The sequence below is a fragment of the Postia placenta genome, assembly GCF_002117355.1.
Source record: "Postia placenta MAD-698-R-SB12 unplaced genomic scaffold POSPLAscaffold_12, whole genome shotgun sequence".
In the NCBI taxonomy this organism is placed as follows: Eukaryota; Fungi; Basidiomycota; class Agaricomycetes; order Polyporales; family Adustoporiaceae; genus Rhodonia; species Rhodonia placenta.
In genome coordinates, this window is record NW_020169843.1 from 764,476 (window position 1) to 786,584 (window position 22,109).

The 22,109-nt window shown below is 53.7% G+C and overlaps 9 protein-coding genes across 9 annotated transcripts; 6 read left to right on the forward strand and 3 right to left on the reverse strand.

The window, feature by feature from the left end:
• Positions 1 to 195: 195 nt before the first annotated feature.
• Positions 196 to 2,452, forward strand: POSPLADRAFT_1184190 (hypothetical protein; the record flags this gene model as incomplete). The annotated part of the gene is made up of 4 exons (XM_024489064.1): positions 196 to 519; positions 571 to 1,012; positions 1,066 to 1,421; positions 1,474 to 2,452. The coding sequence occupies 4 exons, from the start codon at positions 196 to 198 to the stop codon at positions 2,344 to 2,346; spliced, it is 1,995 nt and encodes a 664-aa protein (XP_024336238.1). The 3' UTR covers positions 2,347 to 2,452.
• A 204-nt stretch (positions 2,453 to 2,656) lies between these two features.
• POSPLADRAFT_1048765 (hypothetical protein) lies at positions 2,657 to 4,012 on the forward strand (the record flags this gene model as incomplete). Its single annotated transcript, XM_024479589.1, has 5 exons — positions 2,657 to 2,670; positions 2,725 to 2,759; positions 2,811 to 2,987; positions 3,041 to 3,575; positions 3,628 to 4,012. The coding sequence occupies 5 exons, from the start codon at positions 2,657 to 2,659 to the stop codon at positions 4,010 to 4,012; spliced, it is 1,146 nt and encodes a 381-aa protein (XP_024336239.1).
• An 828-nt stretch (positions 4,013 to 4,840) lies between these two features.
• On the forward strand, positions 4,841 to 7,878 carry POSPLADRAFT_1035719 (hypothetical protein; the record flags this gene model as incomplete). The annotated part of the gene is made up of 7 exons (XM_024477100.1): positions 4,841 to 4,966; positions 5,192 to 5,531; positions 5,586 to 5,623; positions 5,684 to 5,720; positions 5,751 to 6,604; positions 6,658 to 7,723; positions 7,775 to 7,878. The coding sequence occupies 7 exons, from the start codon at positions 4,841 to 4,843 to the stop codon at positions 7,876 to 7,878; spliced, it is 2,565 nt and encodes an 854-aa protein (XP_024336240.1).
• A 380-nt stretch (positions 7,879 to 8,258) lies between these two features.
• POSPLADRAFT_1048766 (hypothetical protein) lies at positions 8,259 to 9,117 on the reverse strand (the record flags this gene model as incomplete). Its single annotated transcript, XM_024479590.1, has 2 exons — positions 8,259 to 8,276; positions 8,470 to 9,117. 2 exons carry the CDS (start codon positions 9,115 to 9,117, stop codon positions 8,259 to 8,261), a joined length of 666 nt encoding a protein of 221 aa, XP_024336241.1.
• A 653-nt stretch (positions 9,118 to 9,770) lies between these two features.
• Positions 9,771 to 11,522, forward strand: POSPLADRAFT_1172754 (hypothetical protein; the record flags this gene model as incomplete). Its single annotated transcript, XM_024488195.1, has 4 exons — positions 9,771 to 9,996; positions 10,046 to 10,176; positions 10,230 to 10,861; positions 10,929 to 11,522. The coding sequence occupies 4 exons, from the start codon at positions 9,771 to 9,773 to the stop codon at positions 11,428 to 11,430; spliced, it is 1,491 nt and encodes a 496-aa protein (XP_024336242.1). The 3' UTR covers positions 11,431 to 11,522.
• A 24-nt stretch (positions 11,523 to 11,546) lies between these two features.
• Positions 11,547 to 12,144, reverse strand: POSPLADRAFT_1035722 (hypothetical protein; the record flags this gene model as incomplete). Its single annotated transcript, XM_024477101.1, has 3 exons — positions 11,547 to 11,695; positions 11,747 to 12,034; positions 12,096 to 12,144. The coding sequence occupies 3 exons, from the start codon at positions 12,142 to 12,144 to the stop codon at positions 11,547 to 11,549; spliced, it is 486 nt and encodes a 161-aa protein (XP_024336243.1).
• Positions 12,145 to 12,490: 346 nt separating this feature from the next.
• POSPLADRAFT_1150749 (hypothetical protein) lies at positions 12,491 to 15,546 on the forward strand (the record flags this gene model as incomplete). The annotated part of the gene is made up of 20 exons (XM_024486455.1): positions 12,491 to 12,572; positions 12,624 to 12,769; positions 12,828 to 12,915; positions 12,968 to 13,121; positions 13,176 to 13,210; positions 13,261 to 13,323; positions 13,401 to 13,445; positions 13,497 to 13,577; positions 13,614 to 13,726; positions 13,830 to 14,020; positions 14,124 to 14,177; positions 14,231 to 14,294; positions 14,349 to 14,432; positions 14,487 to 14,518; positions 14,575 to 14,604; positions 14,733 to 14,802; positions 14,859 to 14,978; positions 15,005 to 15,049; positions 15,134 to 15,379; positions 15,454 to 15,546. The coding sequence occupies 20 exons, from the start codon at positions 12,491 to 12,493 to the stop codon at positions 15,544 to 15,546; spliced, it is 1,836 nt and encodes a 611-aa protein (XP_024336244.1).
• An 871-nt stretch (positions 15,547 to 16,417) lies between these two features.
• POSPLADRAFT_1067204 (hypothetical protein) lies at positions 16,418 to 19,632 on the forward strand (the record flags this gene model as incomplete). The annotated part of the gene is made up of 6 exons (XM_024482156.1): positions 16,418 to 16,476; positions 16,784 to 18,492; positions 18,553 to 18,725; positions 18,779 to 18,995; positions 19,047 to 19,132; positions 19,190 to 19,632. The coding sequence occupies 6 exons, from the start codon at positions 16,418 to 16,420 to the stop codon at positions 19,478 to 19,480; spliced, it is 2,535 nt and encodes an 844-aa protein (XP_024336245.1). The 3' UTR covers positions 19,481 to 19,632.
• Positions 19,633 to 20,142: 510 nt separating this feature from the next.
• Positions 20,143 to 21,457, reverse strand: POSPLADRAFT_1048772 (hypothetical protein; the record flags this gene model as incomplete). The annotated part of the gene is made up of 2 exons (XM_024479591.1): positions 20,143 to 21,314; positions 21,361 to 21,457. 2 exons carry the CDS (start codon positions 21,455 to 21,457, stop codon positions 20,143 to 20,145), a joined length of 1,269 nt encoding a protein of 422 aa, XP_024336246.1.
• Positions 21,458 to 22,109: the final 652 nt, after the last annotated feature.

Genomic DNA, 22,109 nt, shown 5'->3' on the forward strand with positions numbered 1-22,109 from the left:
GTTACTTCAATTATACACCGTTGATACTGCGTCCATGTCCATGAGCGAGTTCGGTTTGGAGAAAGACATGATCTGTGAGACCGTGCCTAGTCCGCAGCGCAGACAGCTTGAGGTCATCCCACTCGCGCTTGGATCACACCATTCTGCTCGGCGCCCCCCTCTCCTTACCCTCGACGCCTCGCACCAAGCGCGAAGATGAGCACGTTTGACCCACTGGGCTCAGTCTTCCCTACGGACGAGCCGCCATGGCCGACGACACCGCGCACGCCCAACACGCCGATCCCCAACTTGCCTCGTCCTTCCCCCTCGCACCACGACACGTTGCGGCCAAACTCGTCCACGGGCCTGTATGGCAGGGAGCCGCAGATATATGGGCAGCCTGAGCCGGGCCTTGTCTCGCCCAGCGTGACCACCGGCTCGAATGGCACAAAGTTTGAGAAGCCGGAGCCGTATCTCAGAGCGCGGATAACTGGGCTGGACAGGAACAGGCGGGACATCCTCATCAAGTTCGATGCGCAGGTGCGTGCACGTACTACTAGCTCACGCACAGGTCGCTCACGCATAGCACAGACAAACCTGGCGAACTTCACGGGCACGACGTATCGCAACGTGTCGCGGTCATACGTCGAGTTCCAGCAGTTCTACGACACCATCGTGCACACGACGCCGCAGACTATCGTACCCGCGCTGCCGCTCCCACGCACGTCGGCGCCGACGGACGAGGAGGACGACCGGCTGGTGAAGATCATGCTGCAGCGGTGGCTGACGCGGATATGCGAGGACCCGATCCTGCTGCACGAGGAGGAGGTGCGGTCGTTCGTCGAGAGCGACTTTGGGTACCAGCCGATGCCGAACGTGCGGCGCAAGGCATCGACGGGGTTCAGCTTGATGCGGGCGCGCGTACCGGACGAGGACGAGGAGCTGCAGCGTGCGCGGTTTGAGCTGACGAAGATGGAGGGTCAGCTCTTCGAGGCCGCGAGGGCAGTCGACAAGCTCTCGAAGGCGAGGAAAGGTGAGCATGGTAGCGGATGTCCTGCGGTTCGCCCCTCACACTTGCTCTGGCAGCGCTTGCGACCGTCCGTGCGGAGATGGGGAACAAGCTCGTGAACGTAGCCACTACCGAGGCGCACCCGCCGCTGGGAAACGCGCTACAGAAGCTTGGACGCGCATGGCACAGCTTGTCGGACTTGGACCAGGCACAGAGCATGAGCGAATGTCTTATTGTCGGCGATTCGCTGGGCTACCAGGGGTTGAATGCACGGTCAGCGAAGGAGACCCTACAGCAGCGAACAGCTGTTCTGGAGGACTACCAGGCGGCGGTCAAGACGACTATCTCAAAGCGGCGGAATCTAGAGCGGCTCAAGGCCAGCAGTAGCATAAGGCCCGAGAAGGTGGACGAGGCGTTGGAGGACATGGAGGAGGTATGTTCTTCTGCGCCATGCAAGGGTCGTTATGCTCATGATCTGATACCAGGCTAACAAATACGAGATGATTTTGGCCAAAAGGGCAGAAGGGATCTCACAGAACCTCCATCGTTCCCTCGACAGGCACAAACAGTTGGTCACTGAGGACATCACTGCCGCCCTGGTCGAGCACGTCCGCTCATCCATCATGTACGAGCGGCAATTGCTCCGTGAGTTGGAGGCACTTAGGCCCGATATCAGCAACGCTGCGAAGAAACATGTCCCGGTGAAGACGAACGGGGCACCACGGCCTTCCTATGTGCCACCACTGGAGGAATTTTCAAAGGCTCCGATAGCCCGCCCTGCATCAGCTGCCCCTCCTGTTACACCAAGGACTCCGGCCACTGCTGGAATCGCACCTGTGCGAACTGCGAACGGGTTTGGTCAGTCGAGTGTGTTACCGGTCTCCCCGGTGTCATCATCTACAATAAACTCGCTGCCTCCTCAATCTCCAGGCGCCGGGCCGTCCTCACCGGCTCCGCAACAGACTTCGTTCAACCCGCCACTTGTAGACGGCCCGCCTCTGGGCGGCCGTTTTGTGGACGGGACGAAATCGATGTTCGTCAACCCCCCGCCTTCTCCCCTCTTACCGTCGCCGTCTCTGTCCGGATCAAGTGCATCTCTGGCAGGGAGAGTGCCGGATTCTCCGCTGCACGCTCCTGCGCTCGCGAGCCCGCATCCTCTTGCAAACGGGGTGTCTTCTCCCCTCACGAGTGCCCCCATGACACGCTCTGCCACGGGGCCAATCTCCCCGTCCTCTTCGGAAGCACTGGATCCGCTAACAGGACGACCGGTCTCTATGACGCAGTCCGTGCGCGTGCAGCCGACGAGGCCGAGGCTCGACGCGAGGGAGGCGGCGAGCAAGCTCGCAAATATGTTTTGAACGCGATTGTGGTGTACCGTACACTGCTTGACTACGCTATGATATTACCGTATTCCTGTCTGCTCATTGGGTTGGAATGGATCTGTCTAATGAATTTGGGAGTGCAGTCTCCGGGACGATCACGTGAATGACATCTACGCCATTCGATGGCAGACGCGACATATATCATGCCGGCCCTGTCCTATGACTCGTGCGGCCTCCCGCAGAAGCAGTCTGTTTATCTTCGGACTACCACCTAGTCCTTGAAAAGAGTGGAGGGGATCTAAGGGATCTTCTCTATCGCTCACTTCAGACCCCCCAAACATCTATCATGGCCAAAAAATCGTGAGTCTTTCGTACGGGATCGGGAGGGTCATGGCTTATTTCGTATTCGACCAGCTTCCGAGTAGTTGTCTTGTCCGGAGACGGAATAGGTGCGCGTTATGAAACTCTATTAAGGAGAACTATATTAATGCACCATCCAGGCCCTGAGGTTGTATCCGAGGCCGTCCGAGTGCTTGAGGTGGTGTCTGCATCCTCACCGGATGTAGAACTCAAGCTCGAGCCACATCTCTTCGGTGGATGTGCGATCGATGCAACGGGTCAGCCTCTGCCGGAATCCACGCTTCAGGCGTGCAAGGAGGCGGATGCCATCCTTATGGGTGTGTACAAGCCGACGATCTCTGTGCGGGCTAATTTACTTCCCTTGGTCCAGGCTCTGTCGGAGGTCCCAAGTGGGATGTGAACAGCAAAGTCCGCCCGGAACAGGGCTTGCTTGGCCTGCGCAAGGCCCTTGGCCTCTACGCGAACATCCGTCCGGCGAACTTCGCGTCGGAGTCCCTTCTCGCGTACTCCCCGCTCAAGCCAAGTGTGGCACAGGGTGTGGACATCATCGTTATCCGTGAGCTCATCGGCGGTGCATACTTCGGCGAGCGCAAAGAGCTTGGACCCAACGACGATACGGCCTATGACACCATGATCTACAGCATCCCCGAGGTGCAGCGAATCACGCGTGTCGCGGCGCAGATTGCGCTCACCTCCAACCCACCTCTTCCGATTCACTCGATCGATAAGGCAAATGTGCTCGCAAGCTCTCGCTTGTGGAGGAAGGTGGTTGTGGAGACCCTCCAGAATGAGTATCCACAACTCAAGTTGGACCACACCCTCGTGGACTCCGCGTCCATGATCATAGTTGCGAACCCGAAGAAGCTGAACGGTGTGATTGTAACTGAGAATTTGTTCGGTGACATGTCAGTGTGCCGTCCCCCTTCATATTGAGCTTGCTCACACTACATTCCGTAGCCTATCGGATGAGGCGAGCGTTATCCCAGGTTCCCTCGGCTTGCTTCCGTCCGCATCTTTGGCCGGCGCACCCTCCGTCGCAGACGCGCTCTCGCCAGACTTCAAGCCGACGCCAGGATTGTATGAGCCCATTCATGGGTCAGCCCCCGATATCGCTGGCCAGGGGATCGCAAACCCTGTCGGCACTATTCTCAGCGCAGCAATGCTTTTGCGATACTCCCTAGGCCTCAATCGTTACGCACAGGCGATCGAAGATGCTGTGCGGAAAGTACTCGATGACAAGGAGAAGGGCGGGTTCGAGCTGCGAACAGCAGATCTCGGGGGTAGTGTGAAGACGAAAGAGATTGGCGACAAGATTGTCGAGGTCCTGAAGGGACTGCTGTGAACAGCTAGTCGTGCCCGACAACAGTCGTATCTAAACGAAATGTAGTAAGATACAGAATGTAGCATTATACAGTATCGCTAGGCATACGTGACTTCATACGCGTGATGAGTCTCAGTGAAGTTCCATGTTGTTGCCATTGGTGAAACTTCATGGGACCGGAGAAGTGTTGAATTTGACTGAAGTGTAATGAAAATCAATTTCACGCGCGCGATCATCAAGGAAATTTTGATCACTCGCGATCCTCTCTCATGGCGTCCTCTTCTGCAAACCCAGCTTGCAAGCACTTGGTCCTCGATGCAGGCCCCCTCCTCTCTCTATCACCGCTGCGTGGACTTGCAGAGACATACTACACCGTTCCACAGGTCCTTGATGAGCTAAAAGACAAACGCGCGCGGGAGCATTCAGTAGCCTGTCTCTGATCGGCCGCTCGTCATCGTCTCTGCACCACTGCCGACTCCTGCCGCGAGCTTCTGCCCCACTGTGCCGATGTGTACACTTTGCGAGGGAAGGTCTATCAATATTGGTTTTGCTGTAACCCTGAATGTTCCATGTGTCTCAAATCTTGCATTGCCCTAATGGCGAACTGTAAACTCATAGTGCGTTCATTTTCAGTTTCCTAGCGAGACCGTCCGAATCCCGCAGTACATACAACTGACTCGGAGTATGCTTGTATGGTAGAGCGCATCCTAGTTGAGGACTTGATGACGTTCCAGGCTCATATACTGTGTCATAGCCCTCGGCGGACGCAGATTTGTGACTGAGAGCTTCATCTTGACCGGAGTCGTGAGATACGCTCTAGTACATAAGTTAGTAGATAAATTTGCTCTCATGACTGTCAAAAACGGCACCGAACCAACATATGAAGTACACGCACGACTGTCTGCGAGGCTCCCGTTGGCCCTATTACATCTAACACACAAAGATCGTACGGCCGCTATCTGCACCTTGAACGCCGTGAGTGTAGACTGCATAGGGTGTTGGTTACCAACCATTGGGGCTCGAATGGCTTGCTATGTTGGGACAACCACCGACCCCGTGCCAACGTTTTGCACGTTCCAGCGAAGCCTAGCGAAGCGCTCTCTCTGTCGGCTCTCTCACACAGACTTTCCAGTGTGTCTGTCGTCGAGCTGACTGCTGGAACCAATGGACCCGCAAATGCTAAATACGATGATGGCGCAGCTGGGTATCTCTCCGGAGGATCTACAAGCGTATCAAGACACGATAGGAGCCGTCGGAATACCTGAAACGAGCACCAGCCCTCCTCAGTTCCATCCCGGGATGTCTGAAGCCGAATTGCGCGTAGCCATCCCTAGGTACAAGGCGTGGTTCGAGGAGGACCGCAAGATTCCACCCCAGCGTGCACGATATGTGTCGCGCCAGACATTGCTCTCATTTCACAATCGAGTTCGTCAGGCTCGATGGTCAGACGGACTCCCACAGGGTGAAGTGAGCACCAGAATGACAATATCGGGATTCCCCAGACATTCCAGTATAGTTCCCCTAGAACGACTGGAGCGCAGTACGTGGAATACAAGTTGATCTCACATACAATAGCTGATGTGTTGATGTGTAGTCTGCTTCTCTCAAATGCTTGTTCGCAAAGTACACCTAGTGAGTAAAAGGGAACCTATATTCTCTGATATATCCTTCAAGCGATAGGTACTGCTATAGGGATCATATCTTCTCTGTCGTTCGATCGCACCTTCCTGTCAGTGACTGTCCATTCTATTGTTGTCAGGTCTAACGACTATGATAGATCGCGTAGCATCAGTACAACTCCTCATCGAAGACCCAGAGGGGAACACGCATTACCTTACCATCTACAACTTCCCCACCACCTCTCATTGCTCTGTCAAATATCTCGATGACTTATTTCCGGTCGGAACAATCTTCGCAATCCGTGAGCCAACCTTCAAGGCTCCAACAATGGGAAATTATCCTATTGTCCGTGTCGATTCACCCAGTGATATCATCCTTGTGAGCCCGGGACACAGCGTCCTTAAGGGTGTTGTTTGGCGAACAGACAACCCCTCCTCGAAAATATTAGCGGTGTCCACGATAGATTCATGCAGAAACCGAGGGAACGCTTTATTTCAAGCGTCGCACTGGCTTCCTGCGGCTCTAGTGTATTCTCGCGGGCTCGTAGCAAACCCCAAGGCCACCGTCCTGCTATCAAACCGTGCGGAGGCTTACCTACGTCTTGGGTTCTGGTCTGGTACCATAGCCGATGCAAAACGCGTTCGAACAAGTCCCGATGCGCCCGAAGCTCTCCGTAACAAAGCGATGTTCCGTGAAGCGAAGGCAGAATACGCGAGAGGGAACTACGGGACAGCCGAGGACCTGTTCCTTCAACAGCAAAGCGTTCGTCCAGATGACGAGGTGGTGAAAGGCTGGATATCTCGAGCGCGTAAGCGACAGGCGGAACAAGAGACTGGTCAATACGACTGGGAGACGTTGTTCAACCAGTCGCAGTCAGATCATCATCTTGATGTTGCCGAATTCCGTGGCCCCATCGAGGTACAACAAGTGTCTCGACGCGGTGGTGGCCGTGGTATAGTGGCAGTTCAAGATATTGAGATAGGCCAACTCGTTGTGAGTATATGAGATACGGGTTTTCCCATATATGTTCTGACTATGTGGCACAGCTCGTAGCGAAGCCATTCCACAGCGTCTACGAGCGTGACCTTCATCCGAACGAGATCATGTTGAGCGTTGACCTGATCACTTCCAAGATGAATACACGTACACAGAGCGCTCTTTTGGCGGGCGTCATGCAGAAGCTCCTTGGCAATCCTGAATTACATGGGTTGGTTTTTGACCTCTACGCTGGACCCGACTCCTCTCCCCCATCGTCATATCCTCCTGTGATATCCCCCGACGTCACGCCCGTAGATCCCTCCCAGGCATCCATCGACATCGATGTGGCTCGTTTGGATGCTATCATCTCGTTCAACGGCTTTTCACCCTCGGTACTTGAACCCATTTCTTGTAGGTCCAAGACTAGGCCTGAAGAAGGGAAGCCAAGCGGGTTGTATCTGCTACCCGCGCTCTTCAATCACGCCTGCCAGAGCAATGCCGTCTGGACTTGCGTGGGCGATGTCATGGTCATCAGGGCGACGAAGCGCATCATACTTGGGGAGGAGATTACAATACCCTACACCTCTGCCCATAGCAATCCATACGAGGAGCGTCGAGCTATACTCCGACAGTTTTCCATCGACGAATGTGACTGTCATCTGTGCCAAGACGATCGCAAGGACGACGAATCGGCGCACAAGATGAGAGACGAACTTCTCGCCAAGAGGAAGTCGAGTCAACTAATCGACGCCTCAACTGCGCAGCTCCTATCGCTGGAACAGCAGTTTGCGGCGACCTACTCGCCATCACGGGGTCCTTGCAAGCCTAGGCTGGCCGATATACAACATGCTATAGCGGAGACGCTACGCAAGTCAGGTAGCAAAGCATCGATACCAGACGCGATTGAATATGAGAAGAAGGCTTTGCAAAGCCTAGGGTTCATTGTCTTGGGCAAGGACGCTATGCAGCAGTCCGAGCCATGGGAAGACACCAAATTGCCAATCGATACAGCACAAATACCCACGGCATCTCCTTTCGAAACCCCAGCTCTCTACATGCTGAGGCTTGCACACGACTATCTGCGACTTTCCGACACGTCAGGTGCCATCGGATGGTTAAAGACCGCACAGTGGCGTAAGTATTCCCATCATGCTGCGCCTACAAGCAAAGACTGATTGCTTGCAGTCGTTGCAACCTGGGTTGGTGGAGACAAGATGTTTTTCATGCGAATAATGGCTCCCGTGCTTGAAGAATGGAAATTGAAAAGGTTGGCAGCGTCAGTCGTGTGAGGTGTGAGAAAGATGCAGTGTTCAGGGATATAGCAGGCGCGGTTAGTAGATGGTCCGTAGATTGTCGATAAACAGCCAAGTGAATCCTGTAATTCACTTCGATGCACGCCGTGTCTCCTAGTGATTCGACTGCAAAATTACAGCAAGACCAATCTTAATAGACCTCCCCTCGCAAAGTATACACTTCGGCAAAGTGGGGCAGAAGCTCGCGGTAGGACTTGGCAGTGATGCAGACACGTCGACGAGCGGTCGATGGGCTACTGAGGATCGTGAGGTAGACGCTCGCTGTGATCCTCTTGTTCTCTCGCCGTCATTGTTAGTATGTAGCTGCCGAATGTCAAATGAGGTAGCCACACCAAGGCACGGAACACGCTAGTCGACTAGTCGACTTGAATGCCCTTCGAAGACAACACAGTTCAACTAAACACGAATATGACACGTCCGCCCCCATCTCGTCACTCAGATGTCAAGGAGGCGGTGGCCAACGAAACATATAGATAATAATGAAAAATATACAGACCGCTATTGCCTGAACACCCCGATCGAGGAATTAATGAGTATATAGAAGCTGATTGGACTCCGGCGACTTACGATGACAACGCGCAAATTTCCGTCCCATCCGCGCATAACTTCCGGCTCGAAGTTTGTGAGGGGATACGGATTCTTCATGAGCCGCGCGGATTTCTTCTTGAACTTCATGAACCCACTCGCGAACCTGAAGAGGTTTCCAGCGATACAAACTTCGTGCAACTTTACCGGATCCACGTGCGCCTCCAGGAGTAGTTGCTTGTATATGCCTTTAAGATCCTCGACGAGCGATGGGGAATTGCACTTGTCGAAGCCGTAATCCGCACAGACGGACAGTCGCGGGGCAACACACACTGTCTCATCGACAACGAACTGCTTAAGGTACCACACCGAGGCCCGTGGAGAGCCATTTAAGACGACTTCGAGATTGGGAATGCGGAGACGATCTTCTTTCAAGCCGTGTCGGTCGAAGAGAGCTATCAGGGAAGACTCGTCGTAGGCGTGCCAGAATTCGTTGAAGGTACATCGTTCGAGAAGTGTGCGATAGATGACACCGAGTTCTGATTCCGAGAACTCATCAGGGCAGGCGCAGAAGCCGAATGTTACCCAACCTTCCTCCATGGGTGCAGGGTGCCAGTCTGATAGAATGGTACCGCAAAAGCGGTGACAGGTAGACTTGCTCTCGGGCCACGAAGACAGGATTGGCCGCATGCTTTCTGCATCTGGGCTGGCGAGAACCCCAGCATAGCGATTCGCACGTGCGATAGTGTCGTGAATAGGATTTTCGGAGGGACCTGGCAACGAGGCGTCGAGGACCCATTGGTTCTTCAAGAACCACGGATAATATTGGCCACGGCTTCCTTCAGGCAAGCCTCCGAAAGCGGCCTTTATTTCATGAATTAGCGTTCCGGAAACACGCCATCTATGGATCTTCCTTGCCGGTATATGCATGACCTCGATGAGACCGATATACAGGCCTAAGAGGTTGGCACGATTGGCAACCGTGAATTCTCGCACAAACCCGTAGTCTTTAGAGGTCTGCAAGTCCTCAGGGAAGCGGTTGCGGTTGACAGCACGGGCGAGGTGGTCAGCGGTGGTGATTTCGCGTTTCGGGTTGCAATCGAATATGTGCTCCACCCAGTCGGCTTTCTGGCATCGTGTACTAGTAAGAAATGTAGCATTATACAGTATCGCTAGGCATACGTGAATTCATACGCGTGATGAGTCTCAGTGAAGTTCCATGTTGTTGCCATTGGTGAAACTTCATGGGACCGGAGAAGTGTTGAATTTGACTGAAGTGTAATGAAAATCAATTTCACGCGCGCGATCATCGAGGAAATTTTGATCACTCGCGATCCTCTCTCATGGCGTCCTCTTCTGCAAACCCAGCTTGCAAGCACTTGGTCCTCGATGCAGGCCCCCTCCTCTCTCTATCACCACTGCGTGGACTTGCAGAGACATACTACACCGTTCCACAGGTCCTTGATGAGCTAAAAGACAAACGCGCGCGGGAGCATTTCGAACGCCTTGGCCTGTCTGCAGGTGTTAGAATACAAATTCAGGGGCCTGATTCTGCCTCTCTAGCGCATGGTGAGTGCGCCATCCAATATTAATGTGCGTTGATCCTAAGAATATGAAGTCATACGATTTGCGAAGAAGACTGGCGATTATTCAGTGCTCTCGCATGCGGATTTGTGTATTTTGGCATTGACATATGCATTGGATGTACGGGAAAGGGAGGCGGACGAGGCGAAGAAGGGATCTGAGCAGGTGCGCCCCCTTGACCCCTGAACCCTTAGCGAACTAAGACTAAGAGGTAGCAGGACGCAACAGGGGACGCGCACCAGGATGCGACGGTGCCGTCCGACACCACTCCAGCTACACACTCCGAGTGCGATGAGGTGAAGAGCGAAGGTGGGATTGTAGAAAATGAACTCCATGCGGAGGAAGACCTAGCAGAACCGCCGGAGTCCGAGATCTCATCTTCCGAGGACGAAGGTGCTGAGGCAGACCAGAAAGTTCTTGAAGCCCCGCAGGGAGAACCTCTCGACGTCGAGCTTCACTCCATTGAAAACACAGATAATGACAAGGACCGCCCATTAGTTCATCCAGATCCGACGCCCTCAACGTCTGCGATCTCCCCACCTGCCGAGCAGTCGGAACCACAACCCCTCTACGACGATCCCTCCGAATCAGATGACGGTGAGGGCGAGTGGATTACCCCATCCAACGTTGCCCTGCACAAGTCGCGTGCACTCGAACTGCTGCCTTCGGCGGCGGACCCTGGGCGAGGGAAGGGCAAGGGAAGACAGGAGGTGATCCCTGTGGGATGCATGACAGCAGACTTTGCCATGCAAAATGTGCTGTTGCAGATGGGGCTGGGACTCGTGGGGGTCGAGGGAAAACGGATTGAGCGGGTGAAGAGCTGGGTGCTCAGATGCCACGCCTGTTTCAAGTACGTTGCGATCTTATACATGCCACTGTGCTAGCGACGCTACTAACGATACTGCTTTATCCTGCAGAGTCTGCAAGGACTCATCACGAAAGTTCTGCCCGTCGTGCGGGAACCCATCCCTCCTCCGCGCATCCGTGACGATCTCGTCGCCAAATGCAGGCCCTAATACACCCGCGATGCAAGTGCATCTCAAGAAAAACTTCCAGTACAAGACGCGAGGCACGATCTACTCAATTCCTGCCCCGAAGGCGGGATCTGCGAAGACCGGACCCGGTGACGGTCTCATACTTCGAGAAGACCAGCTGAGCTGGATGCGTGCCAAGAAGCATGCCGACGGAAAACGAGAGCGCGAGGAGCGCCGCTTGCTCAATGCTGCGAGCAGGGGCGCGGAGATGGGTGACGGCGGGGCTATCTTGGGAAGCTGGATGGATCCTGATTGGGTACCGGAGATCATCAGTGCGGGCGCTGGGGGCAAAGGACGAAGTGTGAGGAGCAGAGGCATGGATGGCGATATGCCCATCGTCGGATACGGCAAGAAGAATCCAAACGAGAGGAAGCGGAGAAAATGAGAGCGCAAGGCCGCGCGGTACGTCCGTCCACGGTTATTATTTCTGTGCAAATGTGAGGGAGGCGGGATACAAAATACACTTTCATGTGGGAGAAGTATAAATCACGTCCGATGCGTCTATGCGCCCAAGCTCCTGCTCATGAAGCGCCTTTTCTGGAACGACATCCACCATTTGCTCGGTTTGCCCGTGCCATCTGCGTACAGTCGCTCGATGAGGCGTGCTGCAAGTTCCTGCCGCACTTGCGTCAAGTATTGCCGTAGGTAATCTACGGCTAAGGCGTCAACTTCGGGCTACGTATAGTCAAACCACTACATACCTGCATCTGCTCGGCTTGCTGGAGATGCATAGTGCGCATTCAGCGAGAAGTTGGCGTCGCCGGGAACGGGGAAATTGTCCACAGCCAACGTGTTGAGCAACTTGGTTGCCTCGATCTGGCTGGGCACAGTACGTGCTGAGCCGATCTTTGCCAGACAGTCAGATACGAAGAGAATCAAGACGATGAGTAGACGGTCCGCAGGGCCTTTGATCTCGAAGTTGCGGAAGAGCGAGTTGGCACGGAAGAGGTCAAGGGTCTCATCGATGATATCGGCCTGTGAGGGGTCCGCTTTGGGGGTCCAATTAAGTGACAATTAGAGAGAATGCACATAAATATATGCAGTACATACCTGATGGCGCAGGGCCGCGAAACTTGGACTTGATTGAGAGGACCGCCATATTCCCGACCTGGCGGGCATCAGGGTCCTCGTTGAAAGTTGAATGATATGCCTGTCAGTCATGCCTGTCTCAATAAACACACGAATAGTTGATAAACGACGCATTGCTCACGGGCATGGTTGTGGCTGTATGTCCAGCAGCGCAGTTGCTGGATGCTAGTCGCGAAGCGCTCGCTGGATTGCGGCGCCAAGTGGACGATACGACCATGTGACCGATACGCGGTGCATGAGGCGCGAACGTCATCCTAGGCACAAGGTGGGGGGAATAGCGATGGATTGTTACTGCGTGCAGTTGCGGTCAACTCGACGCTGGTGCTTTGCATTTCCGACGGTGGCCGAAACACTCAATGTCTGCACAGGAAGCTGGACGTAACGGAGAGGAGCAGGCTAGCCTGCTCAGCTTTCGCGCATCCCCAGACACAGTCACGAGTACGCGACCAATGGTTCATGAGGGTCAGGTAGACTCACCCTGCTTCGCAGACCTGATCAAACGTATTCGCTCCCTAACGCTGAGATTACTGCCAGTGGAAGTTCCATTGGACACTATCGCGGATCCCACTAGCAGGGTGATCACTCCTCAAGTAATAGATGCCTACATTGCTGCCGCAGGCGACTTCCTTGAAGTGGTGAGTAGCTTAAACTGATTGCATTCCGAACCGGTACACTTATGTGTCATACTCGCAGTTACCGTATGCCTTATTGCGGGCGCGGAAAGAGTTCATGTGGGATGCCAACAATAACCCCGCAGACTTTGGCGAGAACTCGGGAAGAGGTATAAGTTCCATGATGATACCATGTCGCGCGTTTACACCTTGTCCGTACAGCTGTTGCATGTGAAGTACTCGCGCGTCGTGTGATACACCAAGCTCCGTCAGAGAAAGTAGTGCCTATGATGGCACGGCGGTTCCGGTACACAGAGGTTGATGGCGGAATGAGCGACAAGGCTAGCGCTCTTGAATTGGCTATTGACTCGCATTGGTATGTTTTCTCACTCCTGAGGCCGGAACATGATTATATGACCTGTCTTCCAAGTACTATCTTTCTCTCGTCGACTGAGGCCCAAGACGGTGAGTGCCGTGAATGATTGTGATGTTCACATTAAATGAACATTGTGAAGTGGTGAACTACCTGTGGCGTGGTCAACTCATTCAGAGACACCAGGCGGACCATGAGATCGACTGTGAGTTTCTGAGTCACCCACCAGCACTCTGCCGCTTAACTCCAATCAGTCGTACCGTTCAAAGAATGTGGCCATAGTAATTTCTGGGGTCATCTTGACCCAAGTCGGCTATCCGTTCCTCGGTGGGAATCGGTCTCATCGCGTCGGTGAATTCTAGCTAACGTGGCGTATAGATATCAGAACATTTTTCGCATATCCGTGTGGCTCTTATTCCTTTTCGCTTACTCACAAGCAGGCATGCCTAATCACTCGTGGTCTATGCCGCCCTTTGACTTTATCATAATTGTCAGTACGAGAGCCGCTTGACAAGCTGAACCCGGATCACGCGGGATTGGACGGTTGGGAAGTCTTGATGTACGTCCTAGCTCTGGCATTCTCTTTCGAAAGTGAGCAAATATGTCATGTAGGCAGCTAGTCCGCTTGCTGATAAACTGTCGCATCAGACATGCACAAAGTAAGGGCTGCATCTTTTCTCCATGGCAACTGGTACTGACTCCCCCTTCTAGCTCTACAAACTATTTCTATTCGTCTCTTGGCGTTCTCTTGGCTTTTGGGATGTGATCTCTTTCCTGACAGACTCGTTGCTCCTTGTCGCGTTCGTGCTTCGCGTTGTCGGCGTGTCTTCGCCTGAGCCAAGAAGCGTCACGATACGAATTCTGAGTTTTCAATGTCTGAGCTTCGTGGCGCCATTGATATGGTAAGTATGCTTATTTAAGACATATGGGACGACGTTGCTAACCACTGTGCGCGAGTTCAGGATGAGTGAGTTATTGCAGCCCGCGCCTGTCAGTGTTACGGAGCCCCCAATATAACACTCGTATACCAGAGATCATACCGATTTTCGACGGCTTCAAGTGCGTCATACCGTTTGTATTACTGATGTTGTCTCAGCCATTGCTTTTATCAGATATGTCGGCACAATGCAAATATGTGTCGCGCGTATGCTGAAAGAGTCTGGAATTTTCTTCGGTGTACGGTAACGATGCGATGACAATTGTCACAACATACTCACTTTTGCAATGCAGCTACTTGCCCTGCTTGGTATCGGCTTCATGCAAGGCCTATATGCGCTGGATGCGGCGGACGGACAGGCTGAGCACCTTCATGAAGTAAATCACACCACATGTCCTCTCAAGCGTCCCATTACTCATGATGCGCTTCAGGTGGTTCACGTGCTCATACAGGCACTACTGCAGTACGTCGCATAATACATACGACTACTAGCCTGCCGCTCACCACTAATGAAACAAGATCTCCAGATTACAACATGTTCGCTGCGAGGTATGCACAGAACACACCCTACAACAATCTACCCTGATGTATGATATTCTGCCAGCACCGCTGGCCAAGCTCTGTACTATCTGTGAGTTGCGCAAAGAGGTTCAAGGCTTGTGCTCACCGTATTTTAGCTGGAACGTTGCGACAGCTTTGATCCTCCTCAACGTGCTCATCTCGCTCTTCTCATCCGCCTATAACGACGTGAGTATAATTAATGTAATAGCGTTGATATACCCCGTTGACGGTACACACGACAGGTTGTAGAAGATGCTGCAGCTGAGTACCTTACGTACTTCGCCGGAAAAGTCGGCGGGATGATCAGGGCGCCCGATGAATACGTCTACCCGGCGCCCTTCAATATCGTGGAGATCCTGCTAGTTGCACCATTCGAGTCAGTGTGGAGTCCGTTCCGCTTCTAAGGAATACTTTGACTGACACGGTTGAACAGGTTCCTTGTGAGCGACGAGCTGTACGCGAAGGTGAACCCGGTGGCATCGCAGGCATTTCACATACTCATCTCTAGAACTCACAGATCAACCGCTACGTCATGCTCGTGACCTTCTTTGTCCCGCTCTCCATCATTGCATTGTACGAGGCTGACCTCGAGCCATCCAAGAACAAGTGGATCAAGGACTGGCTGAGTAATCCAGATGAAGGGGGCGAGGACGCACCAGAATTCGAGAACCCGGATGTGCATGAAGACGATGCTGCGCGAGGCCTCAAAATTAGCAAGGTCGCGTTCGAGGACCTTGTCAAGGCGTTCCCGGATACCACACATGTGAGCACGGCCACGGTCCTTGATCACAGTCTGTTCTAATAAAGGCTGGGGCGCTGATGACAATTGCCTTTCAGTCAAGCGAGGCTGTAGTGCTGCGAGAAGTCAGACAATTGAAGGAACAGATTGAGGAGCTGAAACAATTGCTCCGCAACGGCGCGAAAATTTGATTAAGCGATGACAGCGTTGTCCTTGATTACAGGCTACGATGGGGTATGTATTACGAGTGGACATGTTGTACTGTTGTACAGTAGAGTACAATATAGATGGCGAGCAAATCGGGAGAACCATTATGTCTGGTCCATTGGCTGCACCTCTGGCTCCCGTACAAGTTGCCCCAGGATGCCCATCGAGCGCACGAAGAACGGCCGGATTTCGTTGATCTCCATGGAGCACAGGTTGGGTAACTGGATAATTGCGGGAGTGATTTGAGTATGCTTTGTCAACGAGCGAGGCGTGTTTCGCAGGACGTACGCTGAGTTCGCTGTGATCGAGTTTGGACAGACCTTCCCGACTTTTTGCTTGGCGCGCTTCGCGTATGTCCTGCAGTAGCGAGCGTACTTTGTCAGGATTTATGATGTCATCAGAAGCACTTGAGATTGGTTGAATAAATGTCGAATCTAAGCAAAGCAGCGCAGGGACTCTTACACGTCCAATAGCGTCTTCGCGATCTCAGCGAAGCGAAAGGGCATCTCACTGAAGTCCGGCTCGGTGGTCTCTTGAGTTAGACGATCCTGTAGGAATTCTGTTGCGGTCAAACGTGGTCGGTAAGAGAAAACATATTGTTTTCAAAAAGATGGACCCACCAATACTGAGCCATTCAGGAGGTACGATGTGACACTTTTTCTTCATCTTCAAGTTTGTGGCCATCCAGAGGGGAACTTTGCACTTGGCAGGAGGCCTTAGAGGTCCATACGCACCCTGTTTAGACACGTCAGAGATACAATTCTTCGGAGCAAGGATAACGAATACAGCACTGAGATAAACGCGGTCCTTTCCATCGCCACCAGAGGTACGATCTCGACGAGCTGCTCGGACGCGATGAGCTCCAGCTCAGCGGGCGTGACTGATGTCCGCAATGATGGTGGAAGAGCCATGAAGTGTGTTTCGGTGAGATTACTTCGGGGCAATGCGAAGCCACTACCCAAGCTTTCAATATCAATCTCCAAGACGCGTCGGGTGTATGCGAACGCGTGGGCGCCGCCACACAAACTATGTACGACGCGATCGACCGATCGCGTTTTTCCGTCACGTGATGCGACGCGTCGCGCCACCTTGGACAAGTTCAATTACTCCTCCCCTCCGTCAATGGTTTGCAGTCCTGGGAAGACACTCCATACTTGTGCGCAGAACACCATACTACAGAAGCCATTCACATCATTGTAGCTGCACAATGCTGGGCACCAGAACAAAACAAGTTTTCGCGTACGGGAAACGGGGGCATCGTATCGTCAACGTGACAGAGGCCCGAAAATCAGCACAGGGATGTGAAGATGGCGATATCGCGGTGGCCAGTACGAGTACTCGAGGTCATGACTCTGACACCTCAGATGTCTCTATACGGTCAGACACCGACGACACAGACTTTATGCCTTCTCCTGTCAGGCCTGCTAAACCGAAGAAATTACACGATAATGTCTCCCGACAACCTGAGACGTCGGTACCCAAGCGACTTGCGTCTCGTGACGAGCGGTCTCGCATACAACGCACAGAACCTCCTCTGAAGCAGACGCAGAAAGTAGCTGCAACGAAGAAATCCAAGAAGTCTCCCCGAGCCGTAAAGCTTGGACGCGTAGATGTTTCTATGCCTGTGCGCCACCCTCTAAGCGTCGTCTCTATCAATACACCAGGATCCCCAGCTGCACCTCCACCAGCACAGAAGAAGCGGAAACCGGCCATAGGCAAGGGGACCCCGTTGAGGTCATCATCTCCTCTTGTTGATGTTGATATTGTCATCATGGACGCCCAGGGACGTCGTGTGAGCCAGGAGCGACGAGTGTCGAAGGCAGGTGTTCAGATGAATAAGGTGGTTGTGTCCCCAGGCAAGCCACATAAGGCCCTTGCAGGTTTGAAACCCTTGAAGCAGTCGCAGGGTGCCAGACTAAAACCTCGGAAGGAGTATTCGTCGAGGGGCAAGATGAAAGCAAGACCTATCGTCATCTCGTCCGACGAATCTGAGTCCGAGGACGAACCTGCAGACCTCCCCGTCAAGTTACCTAGCCTGAACCTGTGCCTATCTCCAGAAGCAGACGAACGCCCTATCCCTCCTCCACGATCCCGCATTGCTACTTCCCGACCACGAACAAATGTGATTATTTCTCCCGAGACTTCGCCATCGACTACTCAATCCACGCCTCCCCATCCCGCCCATTCGGGATCCAAAGCAGTCGCGCTCTCCCCTCTGCCACCAGCTGCGCCTGCATTTATGCAATGGACGCCACATGCGATTCCCGCGAAGGACCTAGCAGCCACGTTTTCCTCGCCCGTCGTTCAGCGCGGCAAAGCGCGGCAGCTCACACCAATGCGTATGCGCATCGGCCGCACTGCCATGTTCCCGCGGCCACCGTCGCCTCCTTCGCCTACAACACCCACAGATATCGACATCGATTTTTCCTTCGATTTCTCCAATCTCACAATTTCTCCGGGGGCTTTCGGGTCACTTGCTCCAGTACCTCCAGCATACCTCCAGCCCCTTCTCGAGGAATGTTCACAAACCACGCCGCACGAGTTTTCTGCCTTCATCGAGATGTTCCCGTACGATCCTATCGTGCGCGAAGGCGCATGGATAAAAGGCCCGGCGCAGTTCCAGAAGATCGGCGAGGCATCATATTCAGAGGTATTCGGCATCGGAGACGTGGTCCTAAAAGTGATACCTCTACGTGATGAGGAGAAGCCACGCACAGCGATTAACGGAGAGGAAGGATTGGACATGCCTGCTCCGAGCGACGCAAGGGATGTCTTGAGGGAGATCATTGTGACGCACGCAATGGGCGAGATGTGCTCAGGCTTTGTACAGCTCCTCCGAACGTACATTGTCCGCGGCAAATATCCCTCCTTGCTACTCGATCTATGGGACGAGTATAACGAGAAGAAGGGTAGTGAAAGTGCCAGACCAGGTATGTCCTTGCCACTTATATGCGTTGGTTACTCCTGATCTCGATCACTTTTCGTGCCAGACTCGTTCACCGTTTCGCAGGTCTATGCTATCATCGTGCTGCCAAACGGTGGCCCCGATCTGGAAGCGTATGCATTCGAAAGCGCGACAAAGACAGGCTGGAGACAAGCTTGCAGCTTATTCTGGCAGGTCACTCGTGCGCTGGCTGAGGCCGAGGATATCGTCTCGTTTGAGGTAAGGCCTTTCCGTCTGCGGTATGTTGCCGATCGTAACTGTTGATTGAGCAGCACCGCGACCTCCACTGGGGCCAGATTCTGGTGAAAAACCTGGCACCTCCACCTAAGCCGTCCCTCAAGGCGACGATGAAGACGTCCATGGACGACGTTGTGCACGGCGTGGAAGCGACCATCATCGATCTGGGCCTTGCCCGCATGGACACTACCGATACAGACCAGATCGAGACATATTGGACACAGTTTGACGAAGAAGTCTTCGAGGGTGAAGGTAAGAGTTTTTGTGCGCTTATATTATAACAGTTGTCCGACCAGAATACAGGGGACTACCAGTTTGATGTGTACAGGATGATGCGGACGCATAACAGAGACTCTTGGGAAGAGTATCGTCCACTCAGCAATGTCATGGTACGCGATACGGCCATGCCTGCCTGCTCCCGCAAGGCTGACCCTGATACACCACAGTGGCTGCACTACTTGACATTGAAGCTGCTCCAGGCCAAGAAGCTGAAGCCTCCAGCTGCACGCAAGACTGCAACCACGACCACCTCGTCGTTCAGCCAGAAGGAGTGCTATGACTGTCTCGTAGAGATGGAGGCGGTTCTCGGCCAATGTGTGGCTGTATGCAGAGCTCCCCAGGTCTCCCGCAACGGCAGGAGGAAGACCCAGGCACCTACGAAAACGTCAGTCATTACAGGTCCCAAGAGCGCTGCGGATGTCCTGCGTATCGCAATCCGCAGAGGCTGGGTTCAGTGATGCTGCGCGCACTCATGTTGATGACTTTGTTCTGTCCATCGAATCTCATGATACCCTTTACATATTGTATGTTTACAATGACCGTGTGTTCCTCATATTTACCAGCCCTTGGTCCCTATACCCCCTGTGAATCAATTCTATACAAAGCGTCCCGCCTGGTATCCTGAGTTGTCTAACCCGCTGTATAACGAACAATAACTCAATAGACGAAGATGACTAAAAGTTTGACCATGCGTTACAGACTTCTGTGCTAGCGATATTTTGGATGCCAAAATTCCCCTCACGTTTGAACATCTCAAGTTGCCGTCTGAAGAGCATTCTTCTTGAGCAACACATAACCTCGTTGGGTCAACGTTGGATAGCTACTTGTATCTGATAGAGCTACATCCACAAATTACTTCTACCGACTACATCATCTCGACACGTCCGGACCGCGCGTACCAATACAACAAATGGACTTGGTGTGTGAATAAGTAGTATGGATGCGATGGAACAAGACATGTGTGAGGAGGTCCAGGCGCTGCGGGATTAAATACATTTGTTAGAATGGGAGAAGGGAAAAAAACAGATGGCTGCTAGGCTGTCGCCGGAACCACAGCATGCGTCGCCGATATATCACACCGTGATTTGCCCAAAAACAGATGGACGGAGGGCAGACTTCATCAACTCGATCCCTGCTGCTCTCCGCGGCGACTCGACCGTGTATTCCTCTTCGGCTGTCGTCTGCTCGGCGACGTCCTTGTGCCACCAGCGTTCTTCGCTGGGGACACGCGTCCGGAACTCGCCGCGTGGCGGGACGAAGCTGTGCGAGAGGACGAGCGAGGCGGAGGGGGGAGGCGTGTAGGAGCCACAGCCCTCTCGCGCAGGAAGTATCGCGATGGAGGGGTGTCGCGCGCCGCTTCGGTGTTGTCTTTGCGGCGCCGCTTGCGCGGCGAGCCGGCTGGAGACTGTTCGCGGGGAGGTAAGGGTTGTGGCGGTGGCGGTAGGGCCTCAGGAGAAGCGCTGGTCGTCGACGCGTCAGCCGCCGCGAAGACTGGTGCGCGGATTGGGGAGCAGAGCACCGCACGGTCGTGCACGCGCCCTCGGTTGGGTGTGCGCTGTGGGGTGCGCTGGGAAGAAAATCCCAGCTGCGAGAAGGTGACGTCCTCTGGGACCGGCAATTGAGACGCCGAATCCAGTTGCGACGCCGGAACGTCACTACTATCGGCGACAGGCCACTGGAACGAGCCGTTTGGCGTCACCAGAGGAGTATCTATCCATTCAGACTCTTGTGATGTCCCTTGTACGCCAGGCTGTGAGGGTGAATGGGTGTTACGATTGCCTGGAGAGCTGATCGGAGTACTCGCCACAGGATGAAAGGGTTTGCGTGGCGTTGCCAATAATCGCGGTGCGAGGTCCGCTCCCCAGTGTCGCCGCTGCGACAGTCTCAAGGGGCCACCAGACAAAGGACATGGACCCTGGCTGGGTTCCTCGTCGACCGGTTCCGTAGGCGTTCGTTCAATAGGCCTCTTCCTCTTGCGTGGCCGTAAACCGACCGTAGTCCCTCCTGTCTCCGCATCACAGTAGAATGTCTGTGGTTCGTGATCATCCTCTTCGCCTGCGAACTCCCCTCCGCGCCTCAGCGCGCCTGGCTGTATCTGCTGCCGAACGTGGCGAACAGGCGCAATTGGCGGTAGCGTACTCTCGTATGCGAAGTCGCGCGCATGTATACCACTTTCAACGAGCAACCTGGCGATGCGTTCTTGTTTCTCTCCGACTGGAGGTCCATGCTGTGTATACGGCGCAAGCGCTTCTTCCAGCGGCATTGGAGACTTGTGGTCATTGAAAACGTGGCCTTGAGGACATTGTACATTCGACATCGAGCAGGGCTCTTCACTCACGTTCATAGCGATGTAGGGAGAATCTGGACTTTCCGACTTCTTGCTCAATGCCCTGATAGCTGATGTCGAAGTCGAAGCACGCTTTTCGTCGCTGCATTTACGGGCATTCATGACGCGTGAAGATCTTTGTTCAACTTGATCCCGTAAATAATGTGTTCTGGGGATGCTAGATGTTGTGTTCACACTGGCGTTGTTGTCCGAGTAGCTCTAGATCGTGGTTAAAGACAGACATTCGTGAGTGCGCTTTAAAGACGCCGCGCTTTGCCCGCCACGGGCGCCCGCCTTGTGGCCGGCCAGCGTGTTCATAAAGCATACCAAATATGGAAGGCCCGATTCCTTCTCAGATGAACCGAGCCAGATCGGCTTGATCCACCCAGGTCAAGCATGTCAATTACCATTATGTCCTCGAGGATGCATACCCAAGTGAATCCATATTGTCTTTCAGCTTTATGTTGCTGATTATGCCTGGATGTTCCATATGTCTCAAATATTGCATTGTCGGGTTGATACTCCATACAGCGTAGGTACATGTAGAGTGTAATCGAGCCTCCAGCTCCGCGCCCTCGGACGGAAACACTCAAACGTGAGCGCAGCGCAATACGTCGTTGCCCTACGCTTTTTAAGCGGACAAGGTGCGCACCACTATCAGCGTGGGGCGCGAGCCATTCTCGCAGACGGCGTGCCGCGTGCGGGACCCAAAGGCGAGAGAACAGAGAACAGAGAGGCGTACTGTGGACTCATGGTGCGTT